The 26886-nt window shown below is 39.8% G+C and overlaps 1 protein-coding gene across 3 annotated transcripts; it reads left to right on the plus strand.

Annotated features, from left to right (window-relative positions):
• The first annotated feature begins 506 nt into the window (after positions 1-506).
• On the plus strand, positions 507-26886 carry WAC (WW domain containing adaptor with coiled-coil). 3 transcript variants are annotated; one of them, XM_061556062.1, is made up of 15 exons: positions 507-759; positions 1043-1076; positions 2199-2373; positions 3577-3674; positions 4012-4077; positions 4566-4681; positions 5101-5222; positions 10646-10993; positions 12934-13131; positions 18923-19003; positions 19591-19745; positions 21008-21144; positions 21931-22120; positions 22803-22930; positions 23889-26886. In XM_061556062.1, exons 1-15 carry the CDS (start codon positions 719-721, stop codon positions 23956-23958), a joined length of 1959 nt encoding a protein of 652 aa, XP_061412046.1. In that variant the 5' UTR covers positions 507-718; the 3' UTR covers positions 23959-26886. The 3 variants fall into 3 exon arrangements, with proteins under 3 accessions (XP_061412046.1, XP_061412047.1, XP_061412048.1); XM_061556063.1 differs by having other exon boundaries at positions 10649-10993; XM_061556064.1 differs by lacking the exon at positions 4012-4077 and having other exon boundaries at positions 508-759.

The raw sequence follows: 26886 nt of genomic DNA on the forward strand, positions 1-26886 counted from the left end.
TCCAACCCCTCTCCCCATCTCCTCAACCCCTCCCACCCAACCCCTCCCCCCAACCCCTCCCCCCATCTCCTCAACCCCTCCCACCCAACCCCTCCCCCCAACCCCTCCCACCCAACCCCTCCAACCCCTCTCCCCCATCTCCTCAACCCGTCTCCTCCCCAAACCCCTCTCCTCCATCTCAACCCCTCCCCCCAACCCCCCCAACCCCTCCCCCCATCTTCCCCCCCCAACCCCTCCCCCATCTCCCCCCCCAACCCCTCCCCCCAACCCCTCCCCCCAAACCCTCCCCCATCTCCCCCCCCAACCCCTCCCCCCAACCCCTCCCCCATCTCCCCCCCCAACCCCTCCCCCCCAACCCCTCCCCCCATCTCCCCCCCCCAACCCCTCCCCCCAACCCCTCCCCCCATCTCCCCCCCCAACCCCTCCCCCCCAACCCCCCTCAACGCTCCTCCCCCTTCCCCCTTCTATATCCGGTTTCTCCTTCCGGATCCAACTCCACAGCGGGACCCGGTTCCTCTCCGTGTCCGGATCCGGTTCCCGGCCCAGCTCTCGTCATGGCGGCCGCTGCTGTTGCTCCTCGTCTCTGCGCCGAGCGTTGATTCCCTCACCACCGCCACACACACACCACACACACACCGAGAATTCGAACGCGGCCCTGGCGGCGTCGGCATTAGTTCACTCGCACCTCACTGCACTCCCTCCACACACTGCGGCATTGATGGTAATGTATACGAGGAAACAGCCGAGGCTCAATGATGGGTAAACATTCTTCCCATTCTTCCCGGACGCCATTTTTTGTTTGCCCTCCCCCCCCCCCCACCACCACCTACCAACACTTTCACCCTCAATCAAAATATTGGTACGAACGCGCCCTGTTTACACCTCTTTTCTTTATGTTTGTTCGATGGTAAACATCGCGTCGCGACCGTTGACGTTAACCGTCGTCCGCAATGGGTTGTGTTGCGATTGTTGAATGTGCGCGCTCCGCTGGGTTCGATGGCCCCTTGATTCGCCGTGTCGTGTGTGTGTGTTTGTGTTGCAGGTATCATGAAAGAAGACAAACCCACCCGCAGCAGGTATATAGTGCGGCTCCTCGCCGACAGAGAATGGTTCTCTGGGGCCCAGCGCTCATCTGTCCATTTCTGCTTTAAGGGCCACGCGTTTTTGTTAGAGTCGTGCTTCGTTAAAGCCACGCACGCAGTCCCAAGTGCGCACTATCCCCGCTGCATATTGCGGCGGATGCAAATTCGCGTTATTGCTCGTGTTAATGCACGATGCAACACATTGTAAGGCAATAGGGAATCTGTAGATTTGTATTTAACCAAAAAAAATCCCCCTCATAAGAATGGTACTTTCACAAATTTGCTCAGTTGACAGGCAATAGACGATCATCCGAGTTCGTTTAAGTAGATGGACACTGATTCACAGTACAGTTTTCTTATTTTACATCTGACATTGCATTGCAGTCATTAAGGACAATACATTTGTGGACGTGCAGTTTTAATTTGAGCACAACTTGGATAAATGCGCAGTTGGTAGAGCAGCAGCATGACTCCCATTGGTTCAAATCCTTCCACGACACACTGGCTGCACCACTTGGTAAGAAGTCAACAAGTCATAAAGCACTTGGATCCAATCTTAATATTGCGGAATTACCACCACGCAGTGGCTATAGCACATATAATTGCTCGGGGTATATACGCACAACCGGCTAACCTCAAAATAGACGAATTTCCGAATGTATAAGCAAACCCCTAAAATCAATCGTTGATTACGCAAACTTGTTACTGTAAAGTAAAAACAATCTAAATTAGTTATGGCTATAAAATGTAAAGGTTGAAGCGTCCATGGTATACCATAACATTTACATCTAATAGAGCCTACATTTAAGTTACATACTTTGGTTAACATTTAAATTACCATATCCATAGCCCCTTGGTGAATGAATGACTAATTCACTCTTATTCTCACATTCACGTTTTTATCACATATAATTTATTTGCAAATTTACACGTAGAAAATATTTGTTTTGCTTTTCCTCACCTTATCACTTTGTGCTCTGCTATGACTGCAAAGTGTATTCATTTGCCTTAACATTTTACAGTTTTCACCAATTTACATTGTTGAAATGTTTTACATCTCTTTATTACATGCTGGCATGCAGCTAATTTTCCACAAAATTGTGTTTATAATTGCAGAGTGTCAATAAGTACCCAGCAAAGACTGAGGGTGACGGTGACAGTCGTAATGACAAAATGCGGGACTCAAGAGATGCATCTCCAGCAAGCAAGATTCCTCGCAAGTCAAGCAGTCCTGATGTCCGGGAGCAGAAGACCAACTCCCTGCAGTCAAAGCCCAAAGACAAGTGCAGAGGTGTGCCCACATTACTGCTGTGTTTTTTGCTCATTTCTAAGCAAGAACCACTAACAGTCATCAAAATGTCTTGCGGCCAATGCATGCTTGTAGCCGAGCACAATGGAGGTGGGGTTGTGAACCACACAGAGTTATCCACGTAAAAACACTCATTTTGAATTACCAAACATCAAAAAGCAAGACCCTCTTGAAAATGTTTGGAGAGTGAGGTTGAGGGGCAACAAAAATAAATGCTGTCAGTACAAGTCATGACACGGATTTTCTGTCATTTAAAAATGTTGGTCTGAAATTCATGTTCCAGATATAGGTGGACTCATTCCTAACTGACCACATTAAATATGTTTATGAAAGCGTACAAGTATGCATTCATAATTTAATTACAAGATTTGTACATGTACAGTTGTCTTGTTGGACAACTTAAACATTATTTCCTTTTCATTAAAAGTGTATTTTAATCTGTATTTCACTACCCTTTAAAAAACTAACATGCATGTAAGTCACTACTATCCCTGCAGATGCCAGGACAGAAACGGAGTCTGCCACTGTTTTCGGCAGTTGTATCCAATCAGACCATACTCACATCTCTTCATAGACTTGGGTTTCAGTTGATATATTAAGGAATGCCTCGTCTTTTTCAGAAAAGGTTAAGCGGTTGTTTGTGATCAGGATATAATGTTCACTACTGCTTTCCATGAATCTGCAAGATTCATGTAGTATTTATGGGACCATTTGTGGTCAATGCAGACTTAATGCCTTGCAATAGGTGTCTATTTGGTGTTTGATGATCTTAACACCTGTATTTTGCCAGAAAAGGTAAAGCCTATACTTTTTTCAGGAACAGTACTTAAATTCGCTTTAATTATTCTGTAACTTCCAGGACAGCCTGCACCTGCATGCATGTCCTACTGTTAGATCTACAGATAGTTACATATGGCGCAAGATAAACTGGTGGAAAGTTACATTAGGTATATGAAGACGTGTAATGTTTCTGAAAATATTAAGAAAAAATTTACATCACGTGATTTTCACTACATTGTTCTTAAGTGCAGTACAGTGTAACATTTTACAATACTTTCCAGCAGGAATATACTGTGACATAGAGTTGTATTGTGTGTTCTTAATGAGGTGCACTGAATATAACAAATTTTAGACCAGTGTTCACATTTGGCAATGCTGTTTTTTGTTCCTATGTTGTGCTGCTAGTATCTGGTGATGCTGTTGATGGAAGCTCTCAAAACCATTCTGCTCGCCCTATATCAAATTCACATGGTTCTGAACAACATAAGAACCCAGCTACACAAGTAAGTGTTGATTTGTCACTGTCAGAGCTGCCAGTAATATTAGAGGAACAATCCAACTCCACATGTTTACATTCGAGCCACTAACAATTTTAAGGCCATTCACCTTCAATTAAGTGAGTCCATTATACATTCCACAACATAACACAGTGGCATTAAATCATTATAAATGTTGGTTAAATACTTGGTTTGCAATTGACAACATATTCCGTTTTAAACTATGTCTTTATCTATGTTACATGTGTAGCTCAGTATGCATAAGGCAGGCTATCTTGACTGTTTTACTGTTCTATTACAATTAACAAACAGCGTATATTAACTGAACTCTCATCATCATCAGCCATGGTCAATCCACGGCTGGATGAAGGCCTCCCCAAGCCGCCGCCACCTCTCACGATCCGGCGATGTAATAATCCACCTAGCACCTGCACTCCATCTCTTCGGACATCCTGCCAGATTTGTTTCATTCCTTGGTTGAACTGAACTTTATTATTCAATTATTCCATGATAGATGTATCATTTACTGACAATCCAACCGTTGAAGTCATTGCAACATTTGCACTCTTCAGCAATTCTTCTGACTTTCAACTTAAATACACAGCAAATAAGTTTATGTCTTGGAATATCATGTGTGTGATTAAATGGATAGGCTCAAAGATGCCTTGCTGTGCTTTGTATTATGTTTAATATAATGGTAGAGTTGATCAATATGCAATAATAATGTTGACTTTTGTTGGTGTAGAACCTGAAGTACTTGCTACATGTACCATTAATTTCAGTAGTAAGGCATTCTTAAATGGGCAGTCACTCGCAACAATGGTGCTTGAGGAAGTTAAAGCATCTTTGCATACTCCACCGAATTTATGTTGTGATTGTTTTAATCCTGTCTTGCAGCCACATGACCCTGCTGATGATTGGTCAGAACACATTAGCTCTTCTGGGAAAAAGTACTATTACAACTGCAGAACAGAGGTCTCTCAGTGGGAGAAACCCAAAGAATGGGTGGAAAGGTGAGTGAAGATTCACACTTTTTATATCCGCAATTTGTTATTGACAGAACTATTGTAATCCTGTATTGGTTATTTGCAGTAATTTACAAACATGTAAACTATTTTAATACAAATGCAAACTTGTTTTTGCATCTTTATCGCCATGATTTGTTTTTAAAACGTTAAATATATTGTTACTCTACCAGAATGTGAAACACTTTTTAATGTTTTGGTATCTATGTTGAAGTGCATATATTTACGAATGATTTTATCAGAAACAGGATGAATCTTACATCAGAAGTAAACACCTTCACTTTTTAGCTTGAAACTGCATTGTTTTTTCTGACATTACTCTTTGATTTTACTACATTAGCGTGAATGATAATATACTGTGAATTGATGTATTGTAATGTCCAACCGAATATATCTGTGGTGCGCAGAGAACAACGGCAAAAGGAGGCTGCAAACCGAATTGTTGCAAACAGTTTCCCTAAAGACAGGGACTACAGGAGGGAAGCCATGCAGACAGCTGTGCAGAGCAATTCCTCCAACCGCTTTGCAGGTTAGCATTCCATGTGATGTGCTCGTTAACTGAAATACTTGAGTGCCACACGTTGCAAATCTGACTGTAAATGTACCATTATGCATTATGTGGCATGTAATTCTGAGCAACGGGACTAGTTTGCAGTTAGTTTTAGATTACGAAGTTTTGTATTTCTGTTACAAACAGGTATGTACAATTTTGTATTTTATCTCAACCATTTCCCACCGTTATTTTTTTTAAATACATGTGTTAGCCTGCCCCATATCCCCCTGGGTGTAACATCCACACAGCACACGATGGACAAACAAGACTATACAGCCCATTGTTGCCATCATTATTGCAATCCTCCCAAATGTAGTATAATTTGCAACATGGGACATTCTTCCGTGCCTGCTTGTCTCAGATTTTGATGAAACCTGTATGTGCAGCTACAAGGAGTTTCCGTGCAGAATTAGGCAATGGCTCACTTGAAATAAGAAGTTAATTAATTTGAAGCAAATGCATTCGCACAAATAATTTGTGCAGAACTATGTAACGTTCACCTTTATTGTTCATGAATACTTAACTAGGTGAGAGGAGGAGATGTCTAAAAATGTATGTCTGCAAAGCAAATACAAGCACATTTAACAGAAATCAAATTAGAGTAGCATTAATTTGTAATACACTGGTAGAAATTGTGCTTTTTTGCCTCCCCACCCCTCGGTTATACTTTGATTGGACTATGAATGTAATGTGATCAGGCGATGAAATTCTATTCAGAACTCTCTGTTTGGGGCACTACCCTGTTTTCAAAGAATTTCTCCTCCCGATGTTTTGACAGAAACACTATTGAAGTCTCTTTAATAGACCCTTTTTTACCCACACTCGGGGCATACCTTGTTATATTCCATTTATGCCAAGATTATTCTATCACATTCTGATTAAACCAATGTTTTTTTTTCAACATGGCATCAGCCAAGTTTAAGGAAAAAAGTATATTAAAGTAATGTGCTTTTCTGCATTTTATTGGTGACTCATCAGAGACCATCACCTTGTTACAGTTAAGAGCCAATTTTAATCATATAACTGTGAATTTAAACCCAGAATCCCAACGGCATGAGCTGAGTGGTCTGACTTTTAAATTGTCATTTTAACATGTTATAAATAATACACAACACTATGCTGCTAATGAATAAAGGCAAAATAATATACCCTCTTTAAACCAATATTGTGTACACGTGTTACTGTCAATAGTGCATTTTGCATTGCATTTTGATCTCCAATCTTTAATACTCTTTTTTGTTTTGTTTATAGAGCTATATCGATGTAATAATTGCGTTGTATTTTTAGCAAGGTGATCGTAGTTTCAAATCTGATTTCCAAAGGGGGATTTGAGAAAAAGGAGGACGATTCTCAGCAGTAAAGTGTGAAATGGCAAATTATGCTCCATGGCTGGTGGGATTTACACCCATTTTAAAGTACCGAGTCAGTTTCTCTTTAGATCCTGTAATTGAGCCCCTGGTGAAACTTTCATAAATGGGCACGGATCTTGTCTGGGTGAGATTGCTGTCATGTTTTAATGTGCATGTGAAATTATCTTGTGAAGTTCTGATTAAAATATTTAAAACCAGAGGTTGCACACAAAAAATACACAGAAACATGTTATGCAGAGTATATTTTGTATAGAAATTCTGTACGAAGCTACTTATAATGAGATGACAGTACAATGTTGTGATTTGTCTATTTTACAATTTTTTGGGATAGCTATGGTAACATGGGGACAGTTAATATGCTGTGTATTTTCGTGCCATCTTCATGCAGTATCACTATTGTAGATTTTTCTGGTCTCACTAAGATTATTCAAAGCAACATAAGATAAGATACTTTATAAAACACATTTTTATATAGAAGCATAAACAACTTACAGGAAATAATTGAAAATTCTAAAAGAAGGCTGCAAAGTTTGACAACCATATGAGCAAAGCAAAATTCAGGGTCTGCAAAGGTGCCAAATAAAATAAAATGTTGGACAGCTTGAGAACATCAAAATGTATTGCAAGGGCAATTATTGATACCACATGATAAAAATATTGATATTAAGTAGTGAAGAAGAGCAAGATAAAACACATTTGGAAATTTGAATGCGTTAATAAAATACAACATACTAATGTGCCTGAAGAATAATGCATTCAATCGGAGTATATTTCCAGTTGTGACATACGTCAGAAATGTGGCAACTGACAACACTAAAACGTGTGCAAAGAATCATGGAGCGATACATTTACAAAATTATATACTTCTTGTTCAGCAGTTCTACTGCTGTATCTTTCTACCTGATGACGATTGTTCGTGTTGCGATCGAAACGTCGTGATTTCTTATTATTTTTCTGCCTACGTTACTTTACCGAAAGAATCAAAGAGTATGGATTCCTGAAGTCATGAATGCTTTAAATCGAGATGAAAATGATATTTGTCGACATCAAAGGAGCGCATGGATTAGGAGAAAAATGCAAATCGATCATGATACTGTCTGTTAAGAAATGTTAAGTGGGTTTGGGCAGCACAGAAGAGATGATGGCAATGGATGAGACGGTTGATGGAATGGCAGTGAAAATCGTGAATAGGCCTAAGATTGACCACTGCAGGTGATGTGATGGGATCTGTTAATTTACATGAGTGAGATGCATTTGGCATCACTGGACCATGAGGAATAGCAATAGTGTGCGGAGGCGTTCATCCAACAGTGGATAAACATTGATGATATTGTGGGACCTTTTTTGCCATTATCAAAGTATGAAAATAATAGGTTTTACCCTTTCGGGCAATACAACAGGTATCAAGATGTTAGAACACCAAATAGATACCTTTTTTGAAGGAATAAAATCTGCATTCATCACACTACTTGTGGTGAACATTTAAACAAACATGCTTTGATAATATATGCATTGTTTGAAACTGATTGGTCTCCACCAGAGACAGCCTTCTTTAGGGCCTAGTCTCACCATTGTCAGACCAGAGAACGCCAAAAGGCAAACACAAGTGCGTGTGGTTAATGCAGACTTGATGCTGATGTCCAATAATCAAACAGTTTTTCAAGTAACATTCATTGATATTACTTTTTTGCATTACAGGAGAGTGCTCTTTGGTGATCCGCCAAATGTTAAGCTGCTATGGAATTAGAAATGTTTCATGTGAATTTAATTGATAAAAAGCACATGAGCCATAAGTATATTAATTTAATGTAACATATAAGTAATCACAACAATGGTGCATATGTTGACATGGAAGACCTTGAAAAAATGTTAAACTGTGTATAATGTTTTATAATGCTATTCCATTTAGATGTATGTTTGTGGAGTGAGCATATGCTACATTGATGGGTTGATGTTTTAGTTGGTTTCTAATGTGAGATCTATGTCAGGGGGAAGGCCACAGTTCAACATTAATTTGTTTAAAAAGTAAAATATATTTTCACTAAGGCTCCATGAAAAAGTTCAGCAAGTAAAACCCATGTTAAAATCCTATAAATAGTGGTACAAACATCTTCTTGGTTCTTTCGGTAATGTCACGTGACTTTACCGAAAGAACCAAGAAGATGAATCCCTGCAGTCACAAAAGCTTTAAATCAAAAAGTGGTACAAACAATTCACAATTGAAACTGAAATTGTAGCACGCGTGATAAACATATTTCTTAAGCTGTTCGACGGACCTGGTTTTCACCTGAGGACGGCTGCTTGCGTTGTGGCCGAAACGTCGTGAGAATTATTTTATTATGTTTTATTTGTATTATTTTATTACTTCCCTTCTACGTGACTTTACCGAAAGAACCAAGAAGATGTTCTAAAATACTTAATTGTCTAAATTAAGACATTTGAATGTATCTGTTCACATTGCGCTTGTGTCCACAAGAGGCTGTAATGTAATTTGTGCCAGGGTAGATGAGTCACGGAGAGATTACCATATGTTATGTTAAAAAGTAACTTGGGTACGTATGAATCGTGAACTTCTTTTGCACTGCACGTAGCCAACCTTGCTGATCAGGTGTGGGGGAAGAACATACTAAATAGAGCAGTTCTAAAAAAATGGGCTTTCAGTTTAGATTTAAAAGTATATAGCTCCAGTGGCTCCCTAATATTGGAAGAAGAACATCCCAGACGGCCGCAGAAGCACATCTCAAAGCGCACAATGCAGTGACCGTTTTTCTATTCGATGGTTAGCCAAAAGCCGCTGCAAGGATGACCGGAGTTTGCCTGATGGTTCATGCTCCTTCACGAGATCAGCAAGTATTATGGTTCATTTGTGGCTAGCACTTTGTGTTTAATGAGCACGATATTGCAGTACAGTAAGTGGGTTCGTTGCTTAAATTTTGACTTAAAGCTTTCGTGACTGCAGGAATTCATATTATTTGGGTCTTTCGGTATAGTCACATCGATTAGTTCAAAGAAAGTAACAAAAAACTACGACTTTTCAATGGCAACGCAAGGGCTCCAGTGCTTCTGAGCAGGGGGCAGTACAATAGTAAAACAAATACAACAAAAATAAGGTGAAAATGTGAGTGAAAATATGAAATATGCCTAACAAATACATATCTATTGAAGTACATTAAATAAGATAAAAAAATAACACTCACCTTGACATCTCTCGGGGCTAGCACTTTGTTACCACAGCTGCTTTAGCTCCTATTGCAGGCCTGCTCCGAATTGGCAGTGGTGGGATGTGAGGAGCTCGAGCAATGCCATGCAGGAGAGGGAAGACTTGTTGTAGCGCGCCTCTCATTGGGCCAATTGAGGGATATTCTTCGCTGATTGCTGCTGATAATGTAAACAAACCCGACTTGTCTGCTTGGTTCTTTTGGTAAAGTCACGTAGAAGGGAAATAATACAAATAAAACATAATAAAATACAATTCTCACGATGTTTCGGCCACAACGCAAGCAGCCGTCTTCAGGTGAAGAAACAGGGCTGTCGGAAAGACAGTGTCCGAAACTTTCCGACAGTCCTGTTCTTCACCTGAGGACGGCTGCTTGCGTTGTAGCCGAAACGTCGTGAGAATTTTATTTTGTTATGTTTTATTTTTATTATTTTATTATTTCCCTTCTACGTGACTTTACCGAAAGAACCAAGAAGATGAATCCCTGCAGTCACGAAAGCTTTAAATCTAAACCCGACTTGGTTGTGTTTACATGGTGCGCAGCGGTTTACATTTTTATTCTTTTGAATCGTTTAACATGATTGCTCAAGATTTTTCTTTTGCAAAAATAGGGGAGCGAATTGGCGCTTCATTGCCGATTTTGTTACAAAGGATCTTCGTTCTCAGAGCATTCGTTAACAGAGGTATTGCTGTATAGACAATTTGTGAAGGAGCATTGGACTTTTAAAAAGAAAGTTGCTTGTGTCCAGAATTAGTCTTTGCTTCCTCTAACAGCCACTCAGTGTAGATGTTCTCTTGAACTCTATTCACAGAAGACAAGCATTCAAGTGAGGTGGGCAGCGTGCTCGCACAAACCGTCTTGTCACAGACGAGCAAACACAACGACAGGGACTACAGGCTGCCCCGTACTGAAGCGCCGGGCAGTGGGACGTCAAGCAGCACTCCACTCCAGCAGCAAGCATCCCTCGGCGTCAAGCCAGGCTCATCGCTTCCCAATTGTACACCGAGTCCTGTGCCGAGCAGCCCATTTAACCTGCCTGAGCAACAGCAACAACAGCATCAGCAGCACCACAAGAAGCAGAATGATTCTAATGGAGCCAACACTCTCACAAAGCCACATCCTGCAGGCTCATCCACAGGCCAGAGGCCAGAGAAAAAGGGTATCGTCCACTGCGCGTTGCAAAAAACCTACATAACCTAGTGTATTGCAATTTATTGTTGTGGCATGATTAATGTCTGGTTTAAAAAGTAAGCATTAAAAGGTATTTTCAAAGTATTATACGTGAACAGTAAATTTAATCATTATCTTGTTAACATTAACCGGTTTCACAGTTGAGTCCTGTAATATTGGACGAATTGTAAAAAGACTTGCAATAAGTTATTGGAATATTTTGTCGTAATCTCTGCTATTGTATTCTTTGTTAGAGTTGTGTGCAACTTCTTGTTTCTTTCGGTAAAGTCACGTAGAAGGGAAGTAAATATAGTGAGAATTGTTTTATTATGTTTTATTTTTATTATTTTATTACTTCCCTTCTACGTGACTTTACCGAAAGAAACAAGAAGATGAATCCCTGCAGTCACGAAAGCTTTAAATCGAAAGTTGTGTGCAAGTTATGGCTGTGATATTTTTGGTCTTAGGAGTTAGATTAGTATTTTATGTAATTTGGTTAAGATCAGACTGAAGAATCAAACCTTGTTGAACTGGAGACAGAATTGAGAAACAATTTATTACATTGACTGAGGACAGAAGGTAATGCGAGAACTTATTACATTAAACAAAATTTGCAACTTTTTCTCTCTGAAAGTTGACTCGTTATCAAAGAGTGAGATGTTTATTCCTGCTGAGAATCAAAACAGTTTCAGGATTCAGGAGATCATTGAATACATTTTCTACCTAACATTTAGAAGCTATCATCTGCAGTTTGAAGACTAACATATTTACTCCAACAACAAGCCCTGACGATATGAAAATAGATCAATTACACTGGTCAACACACTTTTTCTGGCATAAGGTATTCCAATGGTTTTAAAGTAATTTTGGGGTGCTGATTCCAAATCTGGCATCAGGTTATGTCTATCACATCAGGTTTTTGAGATATCAAATATTGCATTTTCAATAAAAACTGCAGAAGAAAAATATTAAATAAATGTGGATATCTACTTAAAATTATATAAACACTATCCTAAAAATACAGCACCATATTTTAACACTAAAGCAGTCACTGACTCGCAACAACTTGCAATCATAAGTGTCAGAGTTAATTTCGGGTAAAATCAATGAAAATGGGGTATGCCGATAGCATAAAAATGAGATGTGATGGAGCAAATCTGAGATCAGATTTGGAATCAGCACCCTGAAATTTGTCTATAACAGCTGCAAAAGTCCAGGCCAGAATTGTTTTTGTTGACCAGTGTTATGACATTAACCAATCTCTAATTGATGACAGAACACTAACATAATGGGTGACTAGTACAAGAGGATGATTGGAAGGTTTAGAATTTTTATAAGAAATGTCACTGCAAGCATATATAAGAATTCACAGCCAGCAGGGACATGAAGATTGATAACACCAATAAAAAAAGAATATAGGAAATGGATATTAAAAGTTGAAGAGGAAGTTCAAAAATCAAAAGTAAACTAAAACTCCCAATACTTTATTATTATTCTGGATTACACATTGGTTAGAATATGCAGCTTGCAAGCAGGAAGTTGTATGTTTATATCTGATTTGTAAGTTAATGCTCCCTGCATTTTACTCGTCAATAACATGAGAAACTCTATGGGAGTTTGGCATTGGTTGTTCTCTGGATATAATCACCCCTACTATAGTAATGTGTAATTTACACAACTGGCTTAGAGCAGAGAACAGGAGATGACCACTGGGCCATTCAGGTGAGCAGTACATAATTTTGCCTTTGAGTGATTGGCTTATAATTTTTACTTTACAGTTTGGTTAGTGTAACCATTGTTTGAGTTGTTGGTAATAGATCAGTTTTACATGCAAGAAATAAAAAAGGGGAATGGAATGTGAGGATTTTTATTAGGATATCAGTTGCTGATCATATCCTTCTCTTTGTGCCTGCGTGCACTGCTGTGTAGGTGCAGACGCTCCCACAGACAGGGCCTCAACAGCCAGTGCCACCCCTTCCCCCTCCACATCCTCCACCTCACGGTTGACGCCTGTCACACCTACTTCAGCCACGATGCCCTCCCTGCCAAGCCAAGACCCTGCAGTGCTGCGACAGATCCTGCACACCTCTCCCCAGATCAACCCGAGCCTTGAGCGCCTCCAAGAAGGTATCCAAAGCATGTAGTACGCCCGGCATAACATCTGTGACATCCATCAGTGATACGTGTAGTAGCCTCGGCCGTCTGGAGGACAATGCTCATGTCAGTGAACCGAATCGGCATTGGCAATATCCTGAGTTTGAATCCAGAGGGGGCAACCCTTGAATTATCCTAGTACTCAATTGTAGTGAGTTAATTTGTCTCAGCTAGGTCATCATTTACTGCATTAAAAGAACAGCTGACAGGCCAGGCCATTAATAGCCTTGCCTAATATATTGGTCATGGAAGTTGGTTGACCATTCTCCGCTATTCTAGTCCATTGCTGGTTAGTGAAGGGGGTGGGGTAGAACTGGTTCAGTTATCACTCGCCACTGATATGGGTGGTGGCTGAATATGAAACGTGGGTCTCAGGCTTCATAGCACAATCTACTCACTACATCACCGATGCACTATATACACATAACCAAATATATATTCTTACACTAAATTTGATGCATTTATCATGAGTATAAGAATATATTTTAATCCATGAGCTGAATATTTAATTTTCATTTTAAAGCAAATCATCTGTTTTGGCCACAGGTTGTATGACTTAATGACTATCACGTTAACCAGCAGCCTATATTGTATAAAAATGTAAAGTCTGAGTAAATATTCGACTGCCATGAAAAGAATGCTAGTTTCCACACTGCAAGTCATGTTTTTCAATTAATATTTATATTTGTCCTTGTAAGAGCCAATTATAGAATGAGTACATCCTTTTCAAAGTTTGGATGCCCAGTGTTTTGGAGCACATTCTTTCAAATACATCAAACCTTTGGACACCTGTACTGATAAAGAAATAGATGTTTGGTATTTACGGCACTTCCTTTGATAAATAACCAGTTCTATTGTCACACTTGGCCTGATGGTTGTACTCCCAAACTGGACTAACAGCCCTAATTGTTCGTATATTGAAGCCTTTGACGAAATCACATGTAATGCACCCTGATCTCATCAGATCTTGCAAGCTAAGCAGAGTTAACACTGGATAGTGTTTGCGTGGATGACCACCATTCACAAATAGCTTGTCATAGGGCTGCAGGGCTACACGGTGCTAGGGGGAGGGGCTGTTCAGAAAATTATTTTGCTATACTTCTTGGTCCCCGACTTCAACCCACACTGACCAGCATGGTGAAGTTTGATCAAATAATCTCCCATGAGCTGAACAGTGGATCGACAAAAAGGCCTGTACATATTAATATGAACTAGCAAGGATGTTGTTGATCAATCGTGAGTTTAGGCTGTTAAGCATGAGCATATTAACACAATTCAAAGTGTCTTTTAACTGCAATTTATCTGGGCTATGTCTGGAGTGTCCCTTTGGCAGGTATGATGCATGCTGATCACACAACTCTTTTTCGCTGTAGTGTATTGGTTACACTGCAAAGAGTGTAGTGTATTGGTTATGTAACTTTGACATCTTAAAGGATGTAATTTGAGCCCAATGATAATCTTCACAATCTCTACACACGGTAGTGCTGTTCCAATGACCTTTTCCAGTTCACCATGAAAACCACTAATGTGTGCGTACACCGCAAAAGTTACGCAGCAAACTTTAAGAATTGGTTCTACGTTTTTAGTTGCACTTCACATCCCTCCCTGGAGAGGTGCACATTGGAGAGTGGAATACCTGGTACCACTTGTAGCAGTGCAGCAGACATGACACATGATGCCATCACCTGCTAGTGCATGTATACGCAGCTGGGTATTTCATAATGATGAAGCATGTGTGCAGTGTTCTTTTCCCCCAAAATACTAATAAGTAAAAGACATGCCTGTACGCAATAAATGAACCCCATTCTCAGAAATATTCAGTAGTCTATACCACTAAGATACTCTAGCTCACTGCAATTAGAAGTAGTAAGCACAAATGCACACAATAGTATGCACTGTAGTAATCATTAACTATTGTATTAAGTAGCAGAAATAACTACGGTAAAAGTATCAATTTTTATAATCTGCTTGTAACATTAGCAAGTGATGTAGTAAGATCAGTTAGTAAGCACTAGTCCATACTATGCTAGTAAGCATAATATGCATACTATGTTAGTAAGCATTATGCACAATCTTTGTTAAGAATGAAAAAGTACAACATGGATAAAGAACTTGTAAGCCCCAGTGTACACCAGTATGCGCTCAACAGAATAAGCGAGCACTCACATGGTTCTTTCGGTAAAGTCACGTAGGTAGAAAAGATTTGTTCATGAAGCCATCCAGATATATAAACACAGACACAACTTCAACCGAGAAGATGGGTACAAACTGAGCAATCATTGGAAGGACGTTATTAACCAGGTCAAGTCTTAACTGACTGTAGTGTTTCCATCCTACCTGCCATATCAGCTGTTATTTCCGGCTGTGTGTCTCTCTCTCTATGCCTCTCTCTTAGATCTCTCACATGTCCTTTGGATTGCACTCTCATGCTCACATGTCCTTTGGATTGCACTCTCATGCTCACATGCCCTTTGGATTGCACTCTCATGCTCACATGCCGTTTGGATTGCACCTCTCATGCTCACATGTCCTTTGGATAGCACTCTCATGGTGCTAATCTCTCATTAACACTGCTGTTGTGCGCGTATGCGGGGATGATACTCTTATGCGGCGACAAAATCTCATTCATGATAATCTCTCTCCCTAATCTCTCCCATTAACACAACTGACGTGCTTGCGTCCGTGGATGGAATTCCTTTCCAGCTCTCGGACCCTGCTTGCTTGCCCATCGCCAAAAATCTAACCTTGTAACAGCTCTCTCGCTGTTTCAGCAATTCCACTGCTGGATTATTTTTTCCGCCTAAGGACGACCGCTTGTGTTGCGATCGAAACGTCGTGATATATATTTTATTTTTATTTTATTTTTCTACCTACATGACTTTACCGAAAGAACCAAAGAGTATAGGTGTTAAGATGTTAAAACACCAAACTGAACTTTGTTAGGCCAGAGGACGCCAAAAGGCGTACAGCACAAAGACAAGCATTATCAGAGTAATGAAGGCTTGGGTGAGCATCTACATCATGGGACCTCCTTTGCCAGTACCAAAATATGGGAATAGGTTTTCCCCTTTTTCCCGGCAACAAAACAGGTGTTAAAATGTTAAAACACCAAACTGAAACCTTTTACAAGGAATCATGTCTGCATTAACCACAATACTTGTGGTCAGAATGCAAACAAAAAACGTCCTCTGTTAATATATGCATTGCCTTTGAAACTGATTGGTCCACACCAGAGACGGCTTTCTTTTTAGCCTAGTTTCAAAACGGTGTTAGACAAGATGACGCCAAAGGCAACAAAACTAGACGTCCTCTGGTAACAAATGTCATGAGGATGCACTACAGATTCCAGCAACTGATACCATTTTTTTAGTGCATCAACTGCGACAATGCTTTGAGCAATAGTAATACAATGGCTACATCACTATTACAATACGGAAAAACGAGAGTAATAATAAACTGACATTTATTGTATGACTAGCTTTACTTCCCGGCTTTGCCCGAGACTTGGATTCTTGTCTTGGATTAATACACGCCGACGTGGAGGGTGGGGAGGGATGTGTGACGTCAGCAGGCACACTGCGTAACACTGCCGCATGCGGGTGACATCACAGATGTGACGTCACCGCTCACTTGCCGTGCAAAATATATCCATTATTGCGCCTCCCCCCGCCCCCCAAAATATAAAAGTCTATTTTCATAGTCTTTGGTTCTTTCGGTAAAGTCACATAGGTATAAAATAAAATAAATCACGACGTTTGGACGCAACACAAGCGTTCCGTCATCAGGTGGGAAAGCATGGTCTGCTGCTGAGGCAGACTGTTTTAAAAGGTTTGAAATGGGTGTAGCCCAAGGGTCATAAAGAAGTGGCCGGGGCTAGTGATGTTAATGTGAGAAATTAGTATGTAGCTGTAAGATAGGAGGAGAGCGGCCTCATCGACGAGGGAGTTCAACCCAACGGGTGCAATCCAAAGGGCATGTGAGTATGAGAGTGCAATCCAAAGAACATGTGAGCATGAGAGTACAATCCAAAGGCATGAGAGTGTAATGCAAAGGACATGTGAGCAAGAGAGATCTAAGAGAAAGGCATAGAGAGAGAGAGACACAGAGTCGGAAATAACAGCTGACATAGGCAGGTAGGATGGAAGCATCACAGTCAGTTAAGACTTTACCTGGTTAATAGGATCCTTCCAATGATTGCTCAGTTTGTACCCATCTTCTCGGTTGAAGGTTGTGTCTGTTTATATATCTGGATGGCTTCATGAACAAATCTCTGAAGGGAGCCAGGAGGTTTGCAGAGTACCACCGTCTTGGAAAAAAAAAATTCGTGCGAGCCCACAGCGTTAAAACAATGATCGGCAACGGCGTATTAGTCCTACCGTGTTTCAGATCTGCCTTGTGTTCACGAACTGCGGTCCGAGACATGTCGCTTCGTTTCCCCAATGTAACTGCTGCCGCAACCACAACTCAGTTTGTAGACACCAGGGTATTGCATGTCTGGAATCACATCCTTTACAGATGGGATTAAATCACAGATTTTGTGTACTGTGTTGAAACGAACCTGGATCTTGTGTTTGTTTAAGATTTTGTAAATCTTTTTGGTAACCCCTGCTATGTACGGTAAAGTGATGGTTTTGGTTGGATCCTCAGAAGGTTGTCTCCGCATGGCTGGGGAGACAGCTTTGCTAATTGTACGGTTCGAGTATCCGTTCATCCTGAGGGCTTGGTGTACGTGCTCCAACTCACTGGCTCGGTGGTGCTGGTCGGAGATACAACGGGCCCTATGGTGTAGTGTTTTGATGAGGGAATTCTTCTGGGCTGGATGGTGGTGGGAGTCAGGCTTTAGATAGGCATCCGTGTGGGTGGCTTTCCTGTAGACCGAATGTCCCAACGAGCCATCAGGTCTCTTCTCGATCAAAATATCCAGGAATGGTAGCTTCCATGGAGAATTTGATAGATGGGTGTATGGAATTGATGTGGTTGAGAAATTGGTTCAGTGCTGGCAGGCCATGTGGCCAGATGATGAACGTGTCATCTACGTGTCTCTTCCACAAGGAAGGACGTAGGGTGGATGTCTGGATGGCATCTGTCTCAAATTTCTCCATGAAAACATTCGCTACCACTGGCGATAAGGGAGAGAACCCATTGTGGTTCCCTCCTTTTGTTTGTAGAATGTACCATTCCAGGTGAAGTATGTGTTGGTAAGACGGTGTTTTACCAAAGTTGGTACATCTGGATTATACTTTTTGCATTGTGTACAGTCTGGAAGCTAGCCACATGCCAAATTTCAAGTTTGTTGCATGTTGGAAAGTATGTTAAACTTTTCGAACAGACACACATTCACACATTTCCCTTATACAGTAAAACCTTGGATTGTGAGCATAATTCGTTCCGGAAACATGTTTGTAATCCAAAGCACTCCTTTATCAAAGCACTCGTATATCAGTTGTGATCACATGAAGCTTGGCAGACAGCGTATACGTACTACTCGTATTGCAAAACCTCGCTCGTTTATCAAATTAATATTTGTTTTAAATGTGTGCTCGTCTTGCAAAACACTCGCAGACCAAGTTACTCACAATCCAAGGTTTTACTGTATATTTATTTTCCAAAATGCATTACATACACACATGGATGCTAGGAACAATTGGATGCGTACAACAACAATCAATATGAACGGAAACGATTATGTAATCTATTATATATCCTGTAGTTATGAGTCTGAAAGTCAAAGTAATGTTCTATGCCCCCTTCCCATATTTTACAGCTTTCACTCAAACACTTTCCAAAATCCTGCTTGCAGCAGCCCCAACGCTACTACCCCAAGCAGTGCAGGCAGCACACCAAGGTAAACCAACTGAAAAGTTATTCTGTCTCAGTGTAATGATACCATATGAAATAAATTGCGTTTGTTTTCTTTATATTATCGAACATTTGTCGGCCAGAAAGCGATGTTCCTGTTTGTAGAGTGTACTGGTGTGCGCATGTTGTTATCTGCAGCTGTATTTCAATAGGTATGTTATTGCTTGAATAAAATGATACTTCTCTAGATTTATCACCCTCTATTAAGATCAAAAATAGGGTTTCTGGAGCTTACAGATTAGAACTTTACGATTTACATGTATTGTCACCCTGCCCAGCATGACAAAGTATTGTCGAGTGGCTGTGGTGAATCATGGTTCGTGACGAGATTCTGGGAGTGGTGATCCAGTGTCTTCCAATGGTATTGCCCGGTGTGCTACATGAACCTCTTACCTGTAGTTATTTAACAGAGTGGGTATGTCTCCATCTCATACGATGATATCGATAGCACAATTGGTGAAATATCCAGCTTATTAAATGGAATGTCAAATATAATGCCCATCCTGTAAGGCTAGTTTCCTTGTGATGTTAATCATTATTTCCTTGCTCCGATGCCCTGTCCCTCGTATTCAGCTCACCAGCAGAGCCAATCGCCTGCATCCCAAACATCGGACGTGTCCTCTCCTCGTTCCCACATCTCCCCACGGGTGGCAACACCTCAGACGAGTGGAAGCCAGACCAGGGCCCATGCCACCACACCTCACAGTCACAGCTCTGCGCAGTCAAAGGTGGGACACATGCATCTTTGTGACTGTTTTTCCATTGAGCTCCAAGAGGCACTATCAAATGAATAGATGATTCTGTTTAGCCAGTTTCCCAGCTATTATACAACGGATATATTTGGTGCGTGATTCACAGGAGCAAGAAAAACAAAAGACAAATTAATTTCATCTTGCAGAGAATGAGTACCAGGGTCCTTAAGGAATATTGCACATCTAACAGGTGATAATAGGAAAAAAATACAACCAACAGTTGCCATTTTACACTATGCAGGCCATAAATGTGTGTGCCACCTATTCTGGATAAAATACATGGAAATAACTTCACAAATTGTTATGTTATGGAGCACTCTTCATTCCTTAATAGTGGTGTGTTCTGCCTAAGCCCTTTAACAATCAAATTGATATCTTTAACCTGTGTATGCTCTCTAATAAATGTTCTGTATCTGTCAGTGTAATTCAAAGCATGCATCTCACTTCACCTCTTGGCACATTTTTTAGTTTTCAACTTCTTTGTTAATGTCAATATGTCTGACCCATAAGTCACAGCATTGCTTAAAATACATTTTCTTTGCATCTGATAGGTAGTTTTTGATTATCCAATTAACCTTTCCAAAACACTCCAACCTACCATGGTCTGCTTGTATTTCATCATTTTGATCGTGGTCTGCTTTCAAAAAGGTATACCTAGGTATGCATACTGCCATGTTTTCCTATTGTGTCCCTGTGCCGTATCTCCACTTGTTTTTTGAACTTGTACATGACCTTTTATCTTATAATCTCTATCCTTTGCAGACCTCATTTGACATGATCATATGTATGGCAAATCAATAATACTTTTTTATATCGTTTTTAGATATGATCAATATCAAAAAAACTATTTGCAGCCCTAATGTGCCAGTGTGTTGTTTTCATAGACATTTTTTTTTACATCTGCAAATAACAATGCGTGTGCTCTGATCAAAAGAAGAAAACATTAATATTTTGGAGCAGAAAAGTTGAAGAATATGGATTTAGCCGTCTGCAAAGGATGTTATTATTTTGATTGAATTAAGATATGCATACTGCAATTTACATTTAACAGTCCTTTGAGTCTCCATTCTCAAAATGTATGCTCGTATTGTAATAATTAAACATTCATCAAATAAGTTAATTCTTGCAGTCTTTTGAAATAACCATATTAGGCAGTTTGCCTCCCATGAAGGTGTGACTATTGAACATCGCAGCATTGCTATGGCTTTCATTTCATGGTTCCTTTTTTTTCTGTGCAGGCCAGTGCTATGTCTGTAAAGTGTGGTGTCCATCAGAGCCAAGGGTCTCAACAGACGGGTGGCACAGAGAGGCACAATTACACCAGTCCAGGTTCTCCTGCTACCAGCGGAGGCCACAGGCATCATCCATCAGGAGGGTAAGTGTTTAAATTATCTTCACTGGTTTGGCTTGTTTTGTTGATGGAAACCATACAATACATTTCACATATCTTATATTTAAGCAAATTCAAACTTTAGCAGCACACAATGGTCTACTATTTAGTAATTTGGTCTTAGGATATTTAACGTCCAATTTACCGAGTAGAAATTAGCAGGCGGGTTCCGTAATTGAACCATTAATTATTTTCACGCAAATTGCTACAGTTGCCCATTTTTGGACTTCTGGGGTAACTTGCAGCTGAGTTAGGTATTATATTGTATTACATTGTGATGGAGGTGGCTCAGATGGCTCGAAATAACTTTGCTAGAGTAATACTGTGATTCTGCTATTGTATCCCAGCATGCACATGTAATTAAGCCATTATTATAAGTCTTATGAGTGGATCATCTCAAGTGTAATGAGTGGATGATCTTAGCCCATTCACCATTGCACAAAACAAAACCTATCACAATGGGTTTTTCATTGAATTTGGCAAGAAATTATTAGTTTGCTTTGACTCATTGGTGAAGAATACTATTCGGACATATACGGGTATACCACCTGTGTGAATAAGAGGCTTACTAAAGGAATTTCAATATTCCTATTCCAGGTTTTTTTTTCTGACACCAGCTACTGGTTGCTGCCAGATTAGAAATAGAAAGTGTTATCTCAATGTGGTGGCATTAACACAAACATAATATAATTAGTAATTTCAAACCTAAAGATTAAAATAATAAATGCACCAGAATTGTAAAGTTCTTCCTTGCGATCTGGCTGTGTGCAGTCATCCCAGCCCTGCCCGCACTATGTCTGGGTCACATGCTGGAAGTGCACAGCCTTCTGTGAGCTCCCACAGCAATGCGTGCCAGTCCCTATCTGGCCTCAGCTCCCTGTCACCTGGACTGTCCTCCCATTACTGCGAGAACCTCACCAAGCATGTCCAGGGATGGCCAGCTGAACACTTGGAGAAACAGGTCTGCCTTGTGTGCCTTATTATTTGCAGGATTCAATTTGTCAATATGCCCATATCAAATATTTAATGTGTCGGTACACCTGAGAAAACTTGTACCAATATTTAAAATTTGTCAATGACAATTTTGCAATGACCTTATGAATTATGTTATCACATAATCCACTCTTTGTAAGTCACATACAGAAACCACTTGGTAGTCGTGGTGGGACTGAAATCTACTTTGGCTCATGGACTACATTTGAATGTCTAAACTTAAAAATATAAATATTTGTAACAGGTGGCTCAAATGACTTAAATGTTTTTTGAGGAACATTGCCTGATTTAGTTTTTATTATAGCACGATTGGGATTTAAGTTTAGATGTTTTATGATGTTTTAAAAGATACACCACCCATGTATTGTGCAGTCCTTAATAACTGATTGGTTTTACTTAAGTGCTAATTCGTTGTATTTAAGAAACACATGACAGTTGTCATTACTTAGTTTAGCACGTAGGCTTTTGCGACCAATATTTCCAGACTCCTAACTATGATTTCAATTTCTCATATGCTACTCTCTGGCACAATGTTTGTTGATTACTGCAAGTCGAGCGCTCTGTTATTGCACCGTATTTGCATAATGGTTAAATCGTTATGTATACGTTTCTATACATAATGGGTGCTAAATGTTTCGTCATTGTTTTAGGCAGCAAGATTACGGGAAGAGAGTTACAGCTTGGGGTGCTTACAAATGTCTGAAATTTGTACTGAACTGAAGAACGCCAGGTCGCTGGTGCGGGTATCAGAAATCCAAGCCACACTACGGGAGCAACGGTAACAACTCGCATTGAGGAGTTGCAAACACACCTGCTGCAGTGTTATTATACCAAACATGACAAAACACATCCCCTCTGTTTTTCTTATTTTACTGTCAAGGCAAGGTGTTGGTTAATAAGTGATTTAGAAAAGGACAAAATGAATTCCAATTTTACTTTAAAGATGGGGTACATGCTGTAAGCGAACTTATTAAGGTCAGCTTTGCACTACATGGGGCTGTGTGTGGTGAGACACACACGGCCTCCATTTCTCCAAGTGAAAAGGTTCAGATACCGCCCGATACAAATTGTCATATATTTATTTGGTTTTGCTATTTGGATTATACCAACTCTAATGGATTGTTTTCTTAAAAATAAGTAGATGTATAACACAGCAAACCCACGCAAGAAACGTCATGGTTTGTTCCAGAATTGTTCCCCAATAGATGTTGTTTTGTTCTGCAAGCTATTGATGGTAATGAATGACTACATCACTATGCCTCAACACAAACGGCAAACAAGGTTCTTCTGCAAAAAAAAATGGTAAACAATTGTACTTCCATAAAAAATCGTGGGTATATTTTATCTTCAGAAATGGATAGGTATAGTTTCATTGCCAGAATCTAATAGCCATCTCTCCAATGACCAAGTGGACCTTCCAATTTATTTTCAGAATAGCATGCAGGCCATGCGCCTCGGTGAAAGAAAAACAGAATTCATAGTTTATCTTGTTTCAACAAATGCAATTTTCGGACATTGATCTGGAAGGCCCGTTGCTTGATATACATTGTTTACGATGAAACGGAGTGGCTTAACAGTTTGCTTATACTGTAGAAATACCTGCAGTGTATAATTGTAACAAATCACAAGCTGTGTAACTTAATATCTTAATATGCATTGTTCAGATGTAGGAATGATGCAATTTTTTTTTTAATATTAGGTAACCGTTTGGTATGCTAACAATGGATGTCTTACAGGATACTCTTCTTGCGGCAGCAGAATAAAGAGCTTGAAAAACTGAAGAATCAAAATTCCTTCATGATGTGAGAATCTCGCAGTAATTAACGAAGAAACGCGTTTGCCTATTTGAGAAGATTCGATTACTCCTTCACTTCTGAGCGACCAATATGGCCAAATGCTTTGAAAATACATATGCCTCAGTTCACATGTACAGACTGTCTCTAAAGCTGAGTGAGACATGCTGGAAAAGGACTACAAGAACTTTTGTTCTCCCAAGTGAATGCGCAGGTCCACTTGTATATATAAACGTTTTCTAGACTGGATGACTCTTGATGGGTGATACAGCAGCTGATTAGGATGTTAACCTTGTGAGTAATCACATCACTCGACACCAAGTTGTAATATTTTAAATGTTTATTATTTTAATTGTATTTTGTCATTTTTCCTGTGTTACGAAAAAAAAATTCCTCCCTTAAGTTTTGTTTCACATTCTGCATTTTTTTCATAAAAAAAGGAAAGAAAAAAAGGACAATGCATTTCAATAATTTCCCGTAAGCTGCTTGCATAATGCATACAAATGGCATGGACTTGTGATAATTAATCAGCCTTGGTGTTACCAATCGGCTTACATCACTGAATTCCCAGGTTCATTTGTAATGGATGTAAGCGGAGAATATAAAAAAAAATCTTAACACGTATGGTGAATTCTGAATCGTGAAAACAAAAGCTGAATGTAGAGAAACATTAATCACATTGGTTTAAGCTCAGTATTGGTGTATAGCGAGTAATTGGTGTGCTTTGTAAAACCACTTGTTGGCTGCCTTTTGTGCAATTAAGATACTGCTAAACGCAGCAGGTGTTTTGCATGTACCAACTGGTGGCATGCTAAATATTTGCGGCACTATTCATGAGCTGTGCTTGTGGTCCATGTTGAGGTGCAGATGATTGGGTGACGTCCAGACATGTTAACCTTTGTTGTGTTTGTGGATTTTAGTTTTCTAAACCTTTAAGTTATTGTTAGCTTTGGGTATTGTTTTTGCTGACTTCAGATGTCGGTATCATTTCCAGAAGTGTCTTGTGCTGCAATGTGCACGTAATCATAGAAGTTGATTAATTTATTCAGTTTTTTTTCCACGTATTACACATACTAAAGTTTCTCCACAAGGACAATACAACAAGTTTCATGTCCCATCCGCAGTGCACTCATTTTGGTGTCCAATTTGAAGCTCATCTTTTGTTCTACATATGGTAATGGCTTAATAAGTAACACTGATGCTCATTATAGTAAAAAAAAAATGACCACACTTAAATTAGAGTTTTGTTTTACCAAACATTTTATGGTTAATTATTTCAATTCTAACAATTAGTAATGCTGGTATCAACAGGCAATGGGACACGTGTAGATTTAAACTTTTTAAAAAGCTCACCATTTTTTTGTTTAAGCTTTGGATGCCCTCATTGAGATGTCGACGTAAGTCAAATTAACAATCGTTACATTTTAAGACATTCTTTTTTTTTACCTGCAGACCCTTCACACACCCCCATCCTGTGGTTGCACTTTTGTTATTTTGTTTAAAATCGCCAATGATTAAACACACTTCACCGATAGATAGCATTATATGATTAATACACAATGTCACGAAGCATACATTTATAATGTGCGGATATGCTTTTGTAGACTTTTAATATATTCTGCCAAATTTGTTGCTATCTTAACAAAAAAGCATGCACCCAAGCACCCTCATTAAATCCATACCCACCTATAACCATGCTGCTACGACACAATGCAGGAATACAATAGTGTTTCACAATCAGTTACTCTGGACATAACTACCTTTAACATTTAAGTTATGGCTCTGGTTAGTTATTTTTTTTCCAGAAAGTGTAGATTCCTATGGTTTGGCTTTGGTAATTTGTAGACATAGTAAAACCTTATAAGTTGCAGGGGTAATCTCCTTAGAGCCTTGGCAGCACGTCTGTAACTGCTCACCCACACAAGTTTACACACTTAACGTCTTGCAGCTGTGCAGTATATCTATTCATGATAAAGCTTTGGTAGGATGGAGGGGTTGTTTTTTTTACAGGGTCAGCAAAGTGATGAGAAGGGAATTAACTCATTCATTTGTAATTTAGATTGTCACGATAAATGTGATTTTTTTCTCTTTGCTTATATGTGAAGAGTTTATTTTGTGCAATTTGGGAAATGTGCATAAGGACATCCTAATGTGTGTAATGCATTGTCATAATTTTATTGGTCTCCATCTTGATCACCCAAAACCTCCATAGTTTTGCGCCTGGTGGTGCCTTTTGGGTTTATTTTAATTTCCAAGCCCTTTAGAAGCTTTAACACAATATGTAAGGTCTTCATCATTGGTTAGTATTTTTTTTTTACGTAGGACATCGTGGTGATGCCATCGCTGAATTATTGGTGGGATGACAAGAAATAACTCGTGTTTTCATTAAAGGTGGTGAGTGTAAAGATTGTGTGCCAATAAAGTTGAGGTCGCCAACTGCACGGCTCGAAATTCCGTCAGCGCTTGCCAAGAGAAACCAATTTTACGAACAAGTGCTGGTTAAATTTTTCGTTGGAGCCTTGTATTTTTCACAAGCATCCACTGCAAAGCATGAGGCTATTGCACTTGTTAAAAGAGTATTTTGCCTCCGTCCTAGCATGACTGCATGCTTACTCGTTATGAACCCATGACGTTTCAATGGAGAGCATCAAGGCGTTTATATGAGCCAATTTAAATAGTACCGTGTCTTGCCTGCCATATCTGGTATGTGGAAGTGCAGTCAGCCTAGGTTTGTGGGCCTTATGATGGTGGACTTTGTCAGCGCAATCCTTGCGGGTTGGTAATCATGACCCATGCACAGTTCATGAGGTAGCCACGAGTGGGCGATAGTTACCCATATTTTCAACAGGAGGTGAAAACACGGAGATGATGAATCACTGATGTTTCAACTGTCGCCGTGTGTATTCGTTGCGGCAAAATAATAAATCGTGCTAAGCCCATA

This window comes from Lethenteron reissneri, chromosome 21 (assembly GCF_015708825.2).
Source record: "Lethenteron reissneri isolate LAM-NWPU_2019-01 chromosome 21, ASM1570882v1, whole genome shotgun sequence".
Lineage (NCBI taxonomy): Eukaryota > Metazoa > Chordata > Hyperoartia > Petromyzontiformes > Petromyzontidae > Lethenteron > Lethenteron reissneri.